General features: G+C 34.2%; 1 protein-coding gene across 7 annotated transcripts in view; it reads right to left on the bottom strand.

Annotated features, from left to right (window-relative positions):
• Window positions 1–17,422, bottom strand: part of PHF14 (PHD finger protein 14) — a 200,089-nt gene that overhangs the window by 158,022 nt on the left and 24,645 nt on the right. For all 7 annotated transcript variants that reach the window (XM_012531520.3, XM_004265545.3, XM_033420421.2 and 4 more), the window contains exons 5-7: window positions 12,289–12,448; window positions 7,413–7,524; window positions 4,032–4,169 (exon numbers count right to left, since the gene is read on the bottom strand). In XM_012531520.3, the coding sequence (XP_012386974.1) occupies window positions 4,032–4,169; window positions 7,413–7,524; window positions 12,289–12,448 (410 nt within the window). The remainder of the gene's footprint in view (window positions 1–4,031; window positions 4,170–7,412; window positions 7,525–12,288; window positions 12,449–17,422) is intronic.

Genomic DNA, 17,422 nt, shown 5'->3' with positions numbered 1-17,422 from the left:
TCAATCAATGTGACACACCACATTAACAAATTGAAAAATAAAAACCATGTGATCGTGACTTCCCTGGTGGCGCAGTGGTTAAGAATCCGCCTGCCAATGCAGGGGACACAGGTTCAAGCCCCAATCTGGGAAGATCCCACATGCCACGAAGCAACTAAGCCCGTGTGCCACAACTACTGAGCCTGTGCTCTAGAGCCCGCGAGCCACAACTGCTGAGCCTGCATGCTACAACTACTGAAGCCCGCGCACTTAGAGCCCGTGCTCCGCAACAAGAGAAGCCACCGCAATGAGAAGCCTGTGCACCGCAACCAAGGAAGAGCAGACCCCGCTCACTGCCAACTAGAGAAAGCCCAGGCACAGCAACAAAGACCCAACACAGCCAAAAATAAATAACAAATAAAATAAATTTATTTTTAAAAACCCATATGATCATCTAAATAGATGCCGAAAAGGCTTTTGACAAAATTCAACGTCTATTTATGATAAAAACTCCTCAGAAAGTGGGCATAGAAGGAATGTACCTCAACATAATAAAGGCCATATATGACAAATCCACAGCTAACATCATACACAATGGTGAAAAGCTGAAAGCGTTTCCTCTGAGATCAGGAACAAGATAAGATGTCCACTCTCAGCACTTTTATTCAACATGGTTTTGGAAGTCCTAGCCACAGCAATCACAGAAGAAAAAGAAATAAACGGAATCCAAATTGGAAAAGAAGAAGTAAAACTGTCACTGTTTGCAGATGACATGATGTTATACATAGAAAATCCAAAAGACACTACCAGAAAACTACTATAGCTATATTAGATACTGGTTAGGTATTTTTAAAAGGGAAGAAGAAAGCAGGAAAGGGGAATAGAAAGTGTCATGGGAGGCAGAGGGTTGTAACTTTAGACCAGCGAGTAGTAGACATGGAATGAGGACCCGAAAAAAGTGAGGGAATGAGACGTGTGAGGGAAGAGCAGCCCATGCAGAGAAACAAGTACAGAGGCCCAGAGTAGGAGCTCACCTGGCCATTCATTAAAGGAGCAGCAAGTAGACCAATGAGGCTGAATGAGGGGAAATGATGAAGTCAGAGAGGTAATGTGAAGATCACACAGAATCTTATAAATCAGCAGAGAAACTGGCCTCTAGTCTGAATCAGACAGAAGGCCACTGAAGGGTTTTGAGCAAAGGAGTGACCAGATCTGACTTAGATTTTAATGGGATAATACTAGCTGCTACTGAAAATGTCCTCTATTCTCTGGAAAAGGATTGGCAAACTATGACCTGAAAGCCAAATCTGGTGCTGCCTGTTTTTGGAAATACAGTTTTATTTGAACACAGCCATGTTCATTCGTTTATGTATTGTCTATGGCTGTTTTCATAATCAATGGCAAAGTTAAATAGTTATACACAGGCCATAGGCCCACAAAGCCTAACATATTTACATCTGGCTCTTTGTAGTAAAAAATTGCCACCCTCTGCTCTAGCAAGGCAAGGGTAGAAAGAGTTAGGAGGTTGTTATATTAATCCAGGTGACAAAAGATGACAGACTAGGATAGCAGCAATGAATGTGGTAAGAAGAATTTGGACATATACTAGATATACTTTGAAGACAGGATATGCTAATGGATTAGACGTGGAGTGAGAGAGAAAGTGATCTGAGTAACTCTCATAGAGTTCATCCAGAATAATTTTTAAAATAATGCCTAACACAGCCACATAAAGGTATCACTGAAGATCGGATATAAAATGTCTAACTTTAAGTAACATAATTTCTTGATGAATTCATTTAAAAAGTTTTTGATCCACCACGAGCCATCTCTACCCATCCTGGTTCTTCTAGCAATATTAAGGCATCAGTTCAACAGCTAAAGATCTAATTTGAGCCTTTGAAATTTAATCCATGAATGATTTCAATGCATTATCAAAGGCTGTGGGAAAAAAATCGATAAATTATCTTACATGTGTCAAAGAGAATTTTCTACATGGTAACAAATTATAACAATGTTCACAGTACCAAAATCATACTTTATCATACTACCATACTACCATATGGTTTAAATGAAATATAAGTAACCTTAAGTCAACTATATGATGTGAACCATAATAATATAAGTTTCAGTCATAACTGAGCCTGTGCTATAGTTCAGGTTTTTTTCGTTTTTTGGGTTTTTTTTTTTTTTGCGCTACACGGGCCTCTCACTGTTGTGGCCTCTCCCCGTTGCGGAGCACAGGCTCTGGACACGCAGGCTCAGCGGCCATGGCTCCCAGGCCCAGCTGCTCCACGGCATGTGGGATCCTCCCGGACTGGGGCACGAACCCGTGTCCCCTGCATCGGCAGGCGGACTCTCAACCACTGCGCCACCAGGGAAGCCCTATAGTTCAGTTTTAATAATAATATGTTGTAACATAACATGGTTAAATATTCTAAATAATCTAGAATTTTCACAAAGTGGATCAAAAAGAATAGAAACTTCAAATGCATTCTCACCAGTAAGATAATGTACTATGTCAGAAGGCTATAAAAAAACATGAAAATATGCTAAGGTGTATGATGTCATTGGATGAAACTGAGGTACTTATTCTCTTTTTCAACCTTTCTTTTACTGCCTATATAAAACAGCCATTAAGAAGTAAGAAATCCAGGCTTCTCCAGCTGTTCACTGAGATTTATCTGATCTTGAGTCTTACTTGTATTGTCTCTCTGCACTTTTGCTCACCATCTTGAGTTACAGCCATGACTAATCCACACAACCCTATTTTATAATTGTACCTCTGTGTCTACCAAACAGCTGTGAAAATGCTCAGTGTTCATTTAGTACCCTTCTTCAATTAAAGTACAACTCATCAGAACCAGAGACTGACACAAAAACAGATTTATGTACCCAAAATATAATTTCAATAGGATCCCTATTTTGATAAAATATATCCTTCAAAATTTGCTTAACAAATTTTCTTCATCAGATTATCTTTTTTACTTGTTTCCTGTCTATGAAATAAATGGAATAAGATGAAAGCCCAACATAAAAAACATATTTTTACATGACACTGAAAATTTACCCAATAAAAGATGGAACATAACATATACACATAACAATATATCCCAAATATAAAGTAAGAACTACAGAATACTCAATTACCTGCCTATATAAAGTGCTTAAAGAATCAACAAAACTTGCTCTCAGGACTCCTTACAGTATTAAAATGTTTTGAAGACCCCAAAGAGCTTATGTGAGTTATATTTATAGATAGCTTATTAGAAGTTAAAATTGAGTAATTTTTAAAATAACAATAAAGCCATTACATGTTAACAAAAATAACATTTTTATGAAAAATACTATAATTTACACACAAAAAAAATTTAGTGAGAAGAGTGGCACTGTTTTACATTTTTACAAACCTCTTTAATATCTCGATAGTGGACATTAAAGAAGATAGCTATATAATCTCTAGAAATCTCCACTATTACATGTGAGAATATTAGGAGCAAAAAAAAGTATATACTATTTTAATACTGTTATGAAGACAGTTTTGACCTCAAAGACCTTGAAAGAATATTAAAGAGTCCCGAATACATACTATGAAAACAACTGACTGCTTAATGTAAATTTCTGGTAGGAAAATTTTAGAATTAAAAATAATTGTAAAGAAATAGAAATGCAAATACTGAAGACTGAAGACAGGGTAATGCTTTTATTTAAAGAGTAACAGAGCAAGGTTATTACTCAAATATAAATTCAGATTCTCATATAAAATATGCTGACATTATAATGCTTTAAAACACCTTGAATTATGTTTCATTTTATCTGTCAGATTTCACTATAAAATTTTTAACATGTTTTCTAAATGTCTGGCTAGGTTTAAGACTGAAGAAACTCATATATACTGTTTACTCTTAAAGTTTTAGATCTGTGATCTAGACAAAGATTTTAACAATAAACTCGTAAATTTATTTTATGATGCATACCTGTTTGTAGGATATAATGAAGTCACGAGAAGTCTCATGAACATATTCACCAACTATGGATTTAAATCAACCTACCTCCTCTGCTGCTGCCTCTGAAAGCAGACCTTCCTTCTGAGCGCAGGTCACATGGAAATAGGCTCTGCACATCCCTGCATCACAGCTAATGCAAACTCCAGTTCTAGCAAAACGAGGGTCTTCACAGAAGCTACACTCCTACAATGGAATATCAGGAAAAGTCTCAGAGCAAAAATATTTCCAGAACAGAAACTGCATTCTCATACAAAGCATCTACAAAATACAAATAGTGAACCAACAGTATATCAATACAAACAATAACTATAGGCAAGTATTTATATGAAAAAAGTAATTCTCTATATAGTTCTAAAAAACAAAATTCCACTGATATAGTAATGAGGATAATAATAATTAATATCATTTGAGGGCTTACCGTGTGCTAGGCACTATTCTAAGCACTTTATAAGTATTAATATATATAATCATTTGACACTCTATTCCACAATAATATGTGGAAAAGGTACTATATTTCCATTTTACATATGAGAAAATTTTACACATGAGAAAACTGAGGTAAAGACAGTTTTCAAACCAGGATAATCTTACTTTAAGTCCATGCTCTTAACCATTAAGCTACACTGATTTGAACAATGTAATACTACTCGGAAAAATTAAGGAAAATAAATAAGAAGCCAGAGAAAACTCACTGAAAGATCTAGGCATTGCAACCAAAGATATAATGCATTTAAAAAATATATTTAAGAGAATTAAAAGTAATCTTAAGTAAACAATTTTGTGAAATTGGTAGTAATACACAATATAGCCAATTATTTACATTCTTTCTGTATACAAAGGGAAAACCTGCAAAACTAAAGGCATAAACTGTTGAAATTACCCCAAATGCCACCGCCCCGATTTTTTTTTTATACTTTTAACTAAGCCACAGAGAGAGAAAAAGAAAAACCTAGTCTCAAAATATACACTACTCTGGTAATAGGAACCTTCACAAAAAAACCTGCTAAATTGTGAAAGATTGCCAGTAGACAACTAAGGAAGAACTGCTTAATAAATGTATTCTACGTAAACTAAATATGAGAGAAACATTTTTAAAAAATTAAAAAGTTTCAATAGACACTAAAAACATCATATTAATACTATAACAGTTAGTGAGTACCTACTTGGTATACAGCACCAAACTGATATATCAGCAATGAATAAAAATAACAGGAACAGGACTCTGGGTACAGATGTGAAAACATTCCCAACACCTGACACTCTACTGCCTAATTATGGGTCTTTTTCCACCAACAGTAGTATATGTATGGTAAAAATTCCAGCAAATACTAATCTAAACATGAAACCAAAAAATTGAGAAAGAGAGAGAAAGAAAAGAGATAGAGAGAAGGAGAGGGGGTCAGAGAGGGAGAAATGGAGAAATTAAACTATTTAAAGGATGTCAATACTATGAACAGAATCAACTTGTTTAGGATAGTCCCCTGAGTGAGTAATTTAACATAGTATGATGAAATTGGGCAAGGGATTTCAGAGTGAACACAAAGAAAAAATTTCCAACAATGAAGTCTCATAAGACAATACAACAATCTAATAAAGAAAATAGAATCTTCCTCAATTGCTTGAATCATTTAAAATGCAAGGGAACGGGCTTCCCTGGTGGCACAGTGGTTGAGAATCAGCCTGCCAATGCAGGGGACACGGGTTCAAGCCCAGGTCTGGGAAGATCCCACATGCCACGGATCAATTAAGCCCATGTGCCACAACTACTGAGCCTGCGCTCTAGAGCTCGGGAACCACAACTACTGAAGCCCACGTGCCTACAGCTTGTGCTCCATAACAAAGAGAAGCCACCGCAATGAGAAGCCTGTGCACCCAACGAAGAGTAGTCCATGCTTGCCACAATTAGAGAAAGCCCACGCACAGCAACGAAGACCCAACACAGCCAAAAATAAATAAATAAATTTAAAAATAAGTAAATAAATAAAATGCTAGGGAACTAAGCAACTGAGAACACAGGGGAGAAAGTAATCAGGAGGAGGAAATGGATAGACAATGTGATCTAGAGAGCTATCCCAGATATAATTCACAGTACTCGGTTTGATTTTGCAGATGAGCTAGAGAGTACGTAATTTTTTGACTCCGTGTCCCAGTAATACTTCAAAACAAAAGCAGGTGATAATGAAAATAATCAGCTGATAATTATACATTTAATGACTCTCCTTTTCAATCCAGGTCACTGCTGGTCTCAGTTATATGAAGTAATATCTGGTTACTGTCCTTTAATTGCTTCTAGATTTATATTTATGGTAAAAACATGTGCTTATTGAAAAAGATGGAAGCTACTCGCTTCTAGGCTCTGTGCTCTTGAATTATGAAACTGCCCTCAAAAGGTAGTAACTTCCATTTCCAACTCTGGTGGCCCAGGTAATTTGTATTACTCCTACTCAACTAGAAAATGTGGACAAATTATTTTGTTATAGTTTAAAGGCATTTAAGAGAGGTAACAAGATAGTGTACAATTACTTGAGCACCAGGAAAGTTAAGTTCAATACTAGGGCCTGGAAGCTTTATCTAATTCTGGAGAGGGAAGCTGCAACCTCCCAAACTAAAGCACAAGATTATTCGAGGGTAGAAGGTGACGGATGGGGATGGTGTTTAAAGCCCAAAGAGGATATTCTGGATATAACAGCAGAAACTGTGAAATTTTAAAAATTTCAAATCAGAATTTTCCAACAATCTGTACGTTTCCCACCCCACCTTTAATATGTTACTAATGCTCTTTAAGAGTTTTCCTTCCCAACTGCCCAATACATAGTAATGGAAAGAGAATATATCATTGCCTAATTAGTTCTAGTATTCCGAAGATGTTTGCAATAATTATATACTTAAGTTTAAATTCATAAGTGAGTAATCTTATCACTTATAATCCTAAAACTCAGTCATAATTAAAAACCTATTTATAAACTATGGAGGATGAGGATCATTTGCTAGTTAAAAAAAAAAAAATTCTGTTGGCCTTCTGCAGTGGAAGTAAAATAATGGGTGCTTCTTGTACTCTTTTCATAATTTTAATAAATTCCACTTCAAAAGTAAAGTCAGAAATTAAGCTTGTATTTGATCCAACTGATTAAAAATATGGATGTAGTCTGAGAATTCATTATGCACTAAGCAGTGTGCTAAATACGAGGAAAACAGCAGTGGCATTAACTACCATTTTACCCAAGTTATACAAATATATAGAAGAATTTATACATTATTGGCTCTCTGGGAAAATTACTATCAATACTAAATGATTTAGTGCTAACTGCTCTCCAATAGCACAATTAGTAATAAGCATTTCTGTAGTCAACCATGATATTAGTAAAAAGTCATGTAAACTAACAAGTAAAAACTTTCTCTTAGACAATCAAAAACACTTTGTCTTACCTTGGCACCATATTTGGAATAGTTCATTTCTGTTAGCGTTACTGGTCGCAATTTGTCAATATCTCCAAAGGCTACACCAGGAACATACAGGGCACAGACAATATGAACCCATCTATAAGGAGAAAAGATATGATTTTGCTATCAGACCTTTGGAAAAAATGCCCACAGGAAAATAAATGTAAAATTATGTGTCATCTCAAATAACTACTCCAAGAATTTTATGATCAGATTTCAAAATCTCAGACACACAACTAAAGAATATGGAACACCTATACAATGATATCATTTACAGAAAAAGGGACTGCAATAAGCATTACTTTTCCAGCAGCTTAGCCAAAGGTGAGAGTTAACATCTATAATTGCCTTTCACTTAAAATTCATCACACTTTGCACTTATCTGTTATTCTTAAATATTTGCACAAAACCACTATTCAAATGAAACATCATTTTCATATGCATGGAAAGGTATTCACATTCATTATTTTAAGCACTCTGAGAATTAACGATCCTAATTTAAGACTTGTGAAGTTACTCTGCATAAATCACATAAAATTGCTCTTTCCTGTTACTTTTTTCTAAAAGCTACTAGATAACCCTTAAGGACATATTTTAAAACAATTTTTGGTGTGCATCTTAACTTTATTTCTTCTCAGGTTGAAACTGATTGCTAGAAGATGGTACAGAGCAGTTGTAATAACATAAGAAGGTCATATTTCATTCAACTTATCTGTTCACCATACAACCTATATACTAAAACGTATGTGCCCCACATATATTTTTTGAAGTCTGAATGATGCTACAACACTAAACAAAGAATGTTCAGTTTCAGTATACTAAACAGAAAAAATAAATAGGAGTTGATTCTAATTCCATTTTTTAAAAACTGCTCTGAACATTTTTAAAATATATTAGGCACCCTGTTTGCTTACAATCAAACAAAACACAGGATCACTAGATTCTGAAATGTAAATAGATCTATATCACTTCTGCAAGACACAGGGTAAAAATGAGATGGCAAATATCTCTTAACCTTGTGAAAATATTAACAACAAATTTTGCTTTAGCACAGCTTGAGAGGCTATCATTGCTACATGGTTCTGTTTTGTGATGCATTATGAGTTTTAAAGAAATAAGACTAAGAATCACTTTATAGATGTACTGGGGAAAATAGTTACAAATCTTTAAAAATTATCTTTTTTTATTGGGAAGAAACTCCAAGGTTTTGTGATTTTCTTGATAAAATGTTTCAATCCAACCTCCCAAATGCATCCTGTGGAGTTCAATATAAAGATACACATCTTCAACAAGCAGCTGCTTTCTCAATTTAATTTGCACAGTTTTCTCATGCTCCACTGGTGTGTTAAATGCTGCTGTACTCTGTACAAGTTCATCTTTGATAAACCCAACAGCTGGCTGCTTGCTTCCTACTGACCTTCTTAAAATGTTTTAGTACAAGTCACACAGTACTACAGATTTAAACTGCCATTTCAGTGTGATTGGCACACAAGCGTATCATTTCCGCCAACCACTCATGTGAGGATGCCAACTTGACTCTTTGTTAAAATACATATCAAACAGCTGAGACAATTTTGGTCCTTTTTAATATACGTTGTATATAGTTTTTGTTCATTTGTTTAGCTGCACATACTTTAGAACCTTTTAATTAAGACAAACTGAGAAATCAAAAAGGAATAATTTTCCTTGTTACTTTACCATCCATTCTGCTTGGAGCTATGAAGACAGATGTTGATTAGGGAAAGGAGCAGAAAACAAGCATCCCATAAATCCACCAAAAAACAAAGAGACAGAATTGTCATTCTAGCATAGAAGCTATTAATAGATTCTTTTAAATTTACATATTTTAATAAAGCAAACTAAGTAGAAAGCTACTTCTCAAAAAACTCATTTCAGAATGGGAACTATATTCATCAATCAAATTTGATTTTGCAATGTCTTGTATTTGTAGTGCCTTTATAACATATTAAAAAATTCACTTCCAGGATGTTATTTTCATTCCTTCATTTATTCATTCAGTAATGAATTACTAAGTGTCTACTAGGAACGGAGCACCATGCAGGAAGTTTGGAAGTTACAATGATTTATGTGAAATGTTTGCAGCATAGGGTGTGGTACCCTATTGTATTAAAGTATGTCTAATACTTCCTATAATCAGGTTTTTAATACCATTAACACAGGATAAAACACTCTCCCTAAGAAAAAAATTAAAATTTAATGGTAAGAATGTGCTGATGGTCTTCTCACATTAAATCACATCATCTTCTATTGTAGAATTTGTGGCTCCCATCAGAAACAGAGGGGGGAAAAGTCTAATTAGACTACATAATAGAAGTCAATTTCAAAACCTTTTTCATTCTTTCCATGCATTGTTCTTTCTTTTCATCTGTTTTGCATTTTAGCTACAATACTAAATAGCTTGTCAAATTTCTTGGCTTTTTTTGCCTTGATTAAAGCTAGTATTACATCCTTCAAACTATATCAAGACCTGTAATTTCCACACTAGCCTACAGGTGAGTGTGAACATCAACACAAATAAAATGTTCAAACAGTATAAAAAAAACTTGCCAGGCTGCACCATGAAGGGAGGTGTCTACATACATGTAAGATCCACAGAAGTCAATACAAATATCTCCCAGTAAAACTAAATGGTTAAAGAGGCCTCCCTTTTCTTCATTCAGAAGAACTTTCCAAGTTATTTTGTGGACTATGTATTAGTATATATTATATATTAGTGAGATAAGAGAGCTACTTTATAGTTGCTTTTCAATAGAAATTTCAAATTACTGACGAGAAAAAAGGTAAAATAAACGCTCTTCCCTAAAACGAAGCTCTGTGTTTTCCAAAGCTGCCATACTTATTCACAACAATTTATCACCATAAATTTCAAATCTCAGGACTAAAGAGTTACTAAGAAAGAATTTATGCAGCTGGTATTCTATGATTACCTTAAGTAAGTAGAATAATATTGGTAATAAACATCACTAGTAGTAGCAGTAGCAAAACTAAGGAGATATTTATTAAAACACTTACTACACTCCAGAAAGTACACTGCTTACAGAAATCATCTCATTTAATTCTCTCAAAAGTGCTAGGAAACTGAGGCATAAAATGATTAAATCTAAAATCACAGTTAGTAAGAAAAGACTAGAATTCAAATATAGGTGGTCCAACCTGAAAGTACACGCTTTTCATGTTGTACTAAATTCCCTAATTCTAGGCCAAAGTCACTCCAAACATAAAATAATGCTCATGTCCACGATACAGACCAGAGACTCAAGTCAATACATCAAATAATTTGTTATATATTTATTTTATTTTGGGGATGAGCTTATGACAGACAAGAGGTAAGATTTTTAGTCATTTTTCCTAAACATCAACACAGGGTTCTGTAAGATTCCATGGTAGACCCTATGCAATCCCAACAATCTTGTATGGCAATACTTCTCAAGGCCCTGTCCACCAATTGAGGTAAAAATGAGAAAAATAAGAAAAATATTTCTTACTTTACTAAAAAAAAAAATATTAAATTTAAAAGACTGTCCTTTATTTGGGGATAAAATGTATCCTATCCTTTTCAAGATGTTAAAATATGAAAAATAATGGTGATAATTTGTATAAGTTATTTTGTTATTCTTGTTAAAATATTAAATGTTTTGTAAAAATACTGAAATATACATATGTGGCAAAATAAAAAATTGAGCACCCCCTCTTACATGGGGGAGGAAGGTAAGTAGTGATCCATAAAATATAAAAGGTTAGAAACTACTCTTATACATCAGTCACCCATCCTAGTTGGTAGTCTCCTTAGAAAAAAACCATGAAAGATGCCAATGCTATGATGATGACAACTGCTCAAATGTGGTAATAAAGATGAGTGTGAATATAGTGAAAAGAACATAGGTCTTTGTGCCAGTTATCAATTTATTGCCTCTCAGCTCAAATCCACCCTTCAATATCTGCTTTGCAACAATGAACAGAATCCCTTCAGCAATTCTCCTTTACAGTAAGCATCATACCATACTAAGCTGTCTCAGTAGGGAGTGGTAGAAGGCACTGTAGGAGGAAGGGGCTTCTCTGCAGGATGGGAAGAGGACATCCGTCAGTGCTCTGCCCCACCACATGCATCGTCCCTCAGTGACCCTGCAGGCCCAGGCTGGAGATCACTTTTCTGTGGGCCTCTCAACACAGACACCATACATTCCAGGCTTTGAACCACTGCCCAGCCACCCACTTGCCAAGAACTGTAGACTAGGTAGTGACCCAGGCAAACCAGCCAACTTCTCTGCCATCCAGTAGGCTGGAACTACACTTTCTCTAACAAGGCCTGAACCCCAGCCTTGGGGAAGGTGTCTTCATTCCAAGTTTGTCATTCCCTGGATACTCTCCCTCAGCCCTACGGTATTATTCTTTAGAGTTCTTTTATATCTTATGTTTATCATAGCTTAGTAATTCTTTACACTAAACATCCCCTTTTAAAATCACTGTATGGGTTCTGTTTCCTGATATACGCTTGAAGTCAAACAGATCTGAGTTCAGATTTAACTATGGACTTGTTCAAATTAAAACTATGTAATGATCTGAGCCTCAGGTACTACCTATACCATCTCTCTTATCTTATGGTCATTACTAAGATTAAATGGGATTATGGGTCATAAAGGCAAATGCAGATCCTCAATAAATGATCTTTTCTCCTCCCTGCCCTGATCTGTAGCCTCCTGTCCATTTAGTCTATGCCAAAAAGACACAAAGAAGCAATCAAATGAAAGTGTGTAACTCAGAAAATCATAAATAGAAAAATAGTCAGAAGCATACTTATTATAAAGCAGGCATATTAACCCAACAGAATTATGACATCAACCTTCCAGCATCTGTCTCCTTGAAAATTCCATCCTGATTGGGACATAGTTCACAGCTAGGGGAAACACCACATTTACAGGCATCGCAAAACCAAGGTTCAGTGGAGTTTTCAGAAGCTGAACTCATAATAGAGTCACTCTCTCCATCAACTCCATAACAACCTAAAAGAAAAAAAGAGTATGATTAAATAGAGTTTATTTTTTAAACTCACATTTATAAAGTTACAAAAGAAAAAGGGAAAGGAAGTAGAGAAAAATTCTGAAAAATTAATGGTTTATAAGAATATTAAAGTCAAAACACATAAGTGAAATCATTTTATAAAAATATTTTTTCACCTACCATAGTATATGCAATGAAATAAATGACTCTTTAAGATAATTTTAGACCTACTGGAAAGCATTACAGGAGGAGGAAATTTTACGGTTCTTTAAAAAAATTTTTAATTAAAAAAATACATAAAAATATGCGTTTTCATTAAAAAGAAATCAGAACTATTTAGTCTAGGAACTATTAATTAGTAAATATTTTTGAGCTCCCTTTGTACTGAACACATATATAAAAGACCATGATCATGCAAAACATACAAACAAAAAGCCTCTAATCTAATTTTGGAGGTGGCAGATTAAAACACAAATTCATACAACCACAAATGCAAAGTTAGTATTAGTAAAAGGAAAATAATACAGAAACACGCACACAGATAAATTAAGGCTATAGAACAATTTGAATAGTTCAGACTAGAGTTAGACAAGTGAGTTCTATTCATAGCTGAGCCAGTCTAGAACTATATAAGGTATCTGATCTTTTTAAACATTTATAATTCTTCTATCTTCTGTAAAAATGTATCCATAACTGAAATGAATGAAAAGAGAATACTCTTTTCCCTCTTTTCATTCACTGATAACTCGAGATTCTGAGGGTTAAATTATTTAAGCAGCTAATGTGATTTAAAAATTTTTAAATATCCCCATGAACATACCAAACAAAGATAATGTAGCATAGTTCTTTACATTTTAGAGTAGGACATCAACTATTATTGATGGCTTGTAATAAAGAGTACCTCCCTGGTGACTACAATAATCATGACTCCTAAATTGTTTTCTTTTACCTAAATAGTGCTGGATATACCACAAACTTCATATTATCTAACTCTTTTTCCAGAAAGGAAGACACTGCCCTAATGACAAAACATACTTAAGAAAAATAATTTAATGTATATGTAGTAATTAAAAAGATTACAGTCTTATTCTAGTTCCAATGTATGCCCCATCATCTTTAGGCTTGGGCATTTCTCTCATATCCTAAGACACATTTATTTCCTGTCAAGACAGGTCACTTCTACATATAGCCTATAATCAACCTTCCCAGGATACTTTTCACCAGGTTTATTCTAAGAGGGTAGTCTTAGTGCCAAACTCGAAAGGGCACTAAGTACCCAAAGTACCCTTCAATAAACTGAAGCCATTAAAAAAAACACTGTGAGAAACATATATAAGTAACAAGCATCTCTCAAAAGGACTCACCATGTAGGTAAGTTTATATGCATCCAATGTAAGATCATGTGATTACTGAAACTGGTTATACACTACACAGACAACAGGAGCCTGTTGAAAAGCATCTTCACATAACCACCAAAGACATCCAAGTTAAAACAAATAAATAAGTATGTAAATAAATACTGAGTTGAACAAGTCACTCAGAAAGAAAAAGACCCATACACATTAATAAATAATTTTAAACTACCAACATTAATTTACTAGATGTCGTTAATAGGTCAACAGTCATGCATAAGTATTTTATTCACACAGTAGTACCACTCCATATAGATTATATTAAAATATCCTAGTAGGCAGAAAACTAAAAAGTTGTTTGCAACTGTGATTTACATAAGCTGCCTCATGCAAATCCCTTAATTATTGCCAAGCTTATGTTATTCAAAGGCTTTATAATGGTGAACCTTAACATAATCTGAAAAGTCATACGAAAGAATGCCAGAGAAAAGATTTTAAAGGAGCTAGACTATCATGCACAAGAAAAGGAATCAAACTATTAATTTCTTTAATATAATTAAATTGTGCTTGGTAATAATTAACAACTTCATCACTTCTGTTTAGATATACATGTTTTAAATGATAAATTATAAAATGAAAAAGAAATAAAATTTTCTTCTGGGGGTAGTTATTATTAACCATCACCAATAGAAGAATATTCTTCAGTAAAGGCAACAGTAAGCAAAACATTTTATTCAAAAAAATCATAAAACAATAAAAACAGTCAATTTGATTTCTCAAAAGGTTATGCAATACTACAAAGAGAAAAGTCTATTTTCTTTACAAAATAATATTCCTTCGAGGCAAATTCTTTCATTTGTATTCACACAAAGTCCCAAGATAATAAAACCCCCAAGTGACTATCCATTTTATTCATCTCATTCACCAATATCAAGGTAAATCACAGCAGTTCACTCTTTTAAAATAAAGCAGTTTCAATTCTAATTTTTAAAGAATATACCACACACCTGACAAACACCTGCATAATGATTAAACCACCTACAAACAACCTGAGAAGTGATTTCAACCTAGGAAATTCCTACTTTGTAACCTAGAAGACTGGTATTATATAAGCACAAAGAACAACCAGCAAGTGGAAAAGTATTTCTTCTTCAGCTTCACTGCCCTTGAAAAATAATCCACACTATGTTATTACCTTTATAGAGTTCTTTACTTGCCACTTTTCCCCTATTTCCACTTTGCCCTGCCACTTTTCCCCTATTTCTCTGCCATACCTGTTGGGTTTACTGACCTCTAGACCAAAGTTCTAGCATTTATATCCACTCTAATCCATTTTAATTAATGACTAAATACATTTTAAAATATTTTTTTCTTCCACAGACAAAAGAATTTAAACTACCATAAAACAAGGTTTATTCTCTTCTACCTATCTAATTTTGAGTAAAAGATGCAAAAAGTACACTTTCAATATGATTACAGAAAAAAAGTCTTTTTTTATATGGGTAAACATATAAAATAAAAAATTTATAGATATATAAAACCTATTTCATATAGGCTTTTCATGTTTTTAAATGGGTAAACAGAGAAAACATGGTTCTATGGCTGTCTAACAATCAACCTCTGGGTAGTACATGCAACTTATACAAATCATATTTAATGCAAAATAATATAAAATGTGCTTACAATTGTTTTGAGTTATACAAGAATACGTATAATCCAAATCAGTGGAAATATTCCCATTCAGCCTGGCATGGGAGACCAAAAGACCTACAGTCTTCTACTTTCTAGCGATGTAACTGTAGACAAACCGCATCTCTGAGGCTGAGTTACCTCATCTGCAGTAAGTATTTAACATCTATTCTAACTATCTCTCAGTATAGAAAATTTAAAAACAGGAACAAAAAATTTGCCATTTTAAAATTTAAAACATTTTTCTGTACTTAACATCCTATCACTAGAACTCTGATTACAAAACCCACTAAAATAAAAGATTTTAAATTGAGTAATATTGTTGCTTATGAGAAAAGAACTTATAACATGCATGATACCTGTCACAAATATATCCTAAAGCATAAAAGAGCAAAAGTGCCTGCTCACATATAAAGTCCAAATGGTTATAACTTGAACATACTTTACTACCCAATAAACACTCATAAGAATATATTTTTGCATATGCTAAGAAATAAAAATAGTCTAGGGCTAGGCTAACAGCAGACTGAAAAATAAACAAAGGGGGGAAAACATCTTAGTAGACCTTATTTAATGCATTGCTGGCAAGTGTGCTACCTAATGATCTGTCACGTACTATGACATGTAAGTGACATTTTTCTTCAGACAGTACAATCAATACATCAGGATAACTGACATCACAGTCAGGGGTACCCTACTATTACAAGCCAGTTACAAGATCTTGTCACAAAGGTGCTTATACTAAGTGACAAGCTGCAACCCAAACAGAAAAGAAATTCATCTACATTTAGATGAAATAAGTACTCTGAAAAACAGACAGTTATGCATTTAATAACCACATTTGGAAAACTATCTTTTAGCAAAATCTCAACTTAAAAACTTACCTAGGACTTCCCTGGTGGCGCAGTGGTTAAGAATCCGCCTGCCAATGCAGGGGACATGGGTTTGAACCCTGGTGCAGGAAGATTCCACATGCCGCGGAGCAACTAAGCCCCTGCGCCGCAACTACTGAGCCTGCGCTCTAGAGCCCATGAGCCACAACTACGGAGACTGCGTGCTGCAACTACTGAAGCCCGCGCGCCTAGAGCCCGTGCTCCGCAACAAGAGAAGCTACCGCAGTGAGAAGCCCGTGCACCGCAATGAAGAGTAGCCCCCTCTTGCTGCAACTAAAGAAAGCCCGCGCACAGCAAGAAAGACACAACACAGCCAAAAATAAAATTAATTAATTAATTTTTTAAAAAACTTACCTAAATTATAATTACTTAAGCCATAAGTATATTTTTTTAAAAAAGGGAAAAAAGAAAAAGAAATGATAAAGCAAATACACAAAAGCACTAACTATGGTTGTCTGGATATTAGGACTGTTAGAAATGTTTTATCTTCTCTCTGTTCTATAGTTCCCACATTTTATTTACTATTCATGCAATATATTATGAAGGAGAATTAGCTTTCTCTAAAATAAAACATTTAATACGCTCATGTTCAACCATGAAACGTTTAAGGAAAAGTTGCATGGCTGATTTACAATACGGAAGTCTGTCACTTAGGCACCTGATTAAAAACCAAAAACATAAAACCTAGCAACACTAGTTTCCTATTATGCCTTAGAAAATTTCACTTCTTCTGAATTCATTAATTTTAGATAAAAATTCATTTTGGAACTTTAAAAGCACCAGAGAAATATCTACATATGTGTATAAAAATGAACATTCTAAACTGTGAAAAATATTACAAAGTTAAAAGGTACAGAACAGGGTGGAAAAAGTATTCGCAAGGATGAAAACTATTTGTAACACATATAGCTAACAAAGGATTAACATTAAAAAAAAAAATTCCAAGAAGTCAATGAGAAAAAGACAGGAAATGACAAGAGAAATATATAGAAAGTAACAGAAAAAAGAAAATAGCCACAGATACCAAACTTCAATACAAATA

Source organism: Orcinus orca, chromosome 9 (genome assembly GCF_937001465.1).
Source record: "Orcinus orca chromosome 9, mOrcOrc1.1, whole genome shotgun sequence".
NCBI classification, from domain to species: domain Eukaryota; kingdom Metazoa; phylum Chordata; class Mammalia; order Artiodactyla; family Delphinidae; genus Orcinus; species Orcinus orca.
Note: the sequence above shows the minus strand (reverse complement) of the source record. Positions and strands in the feature narration are given on the sequence as shown.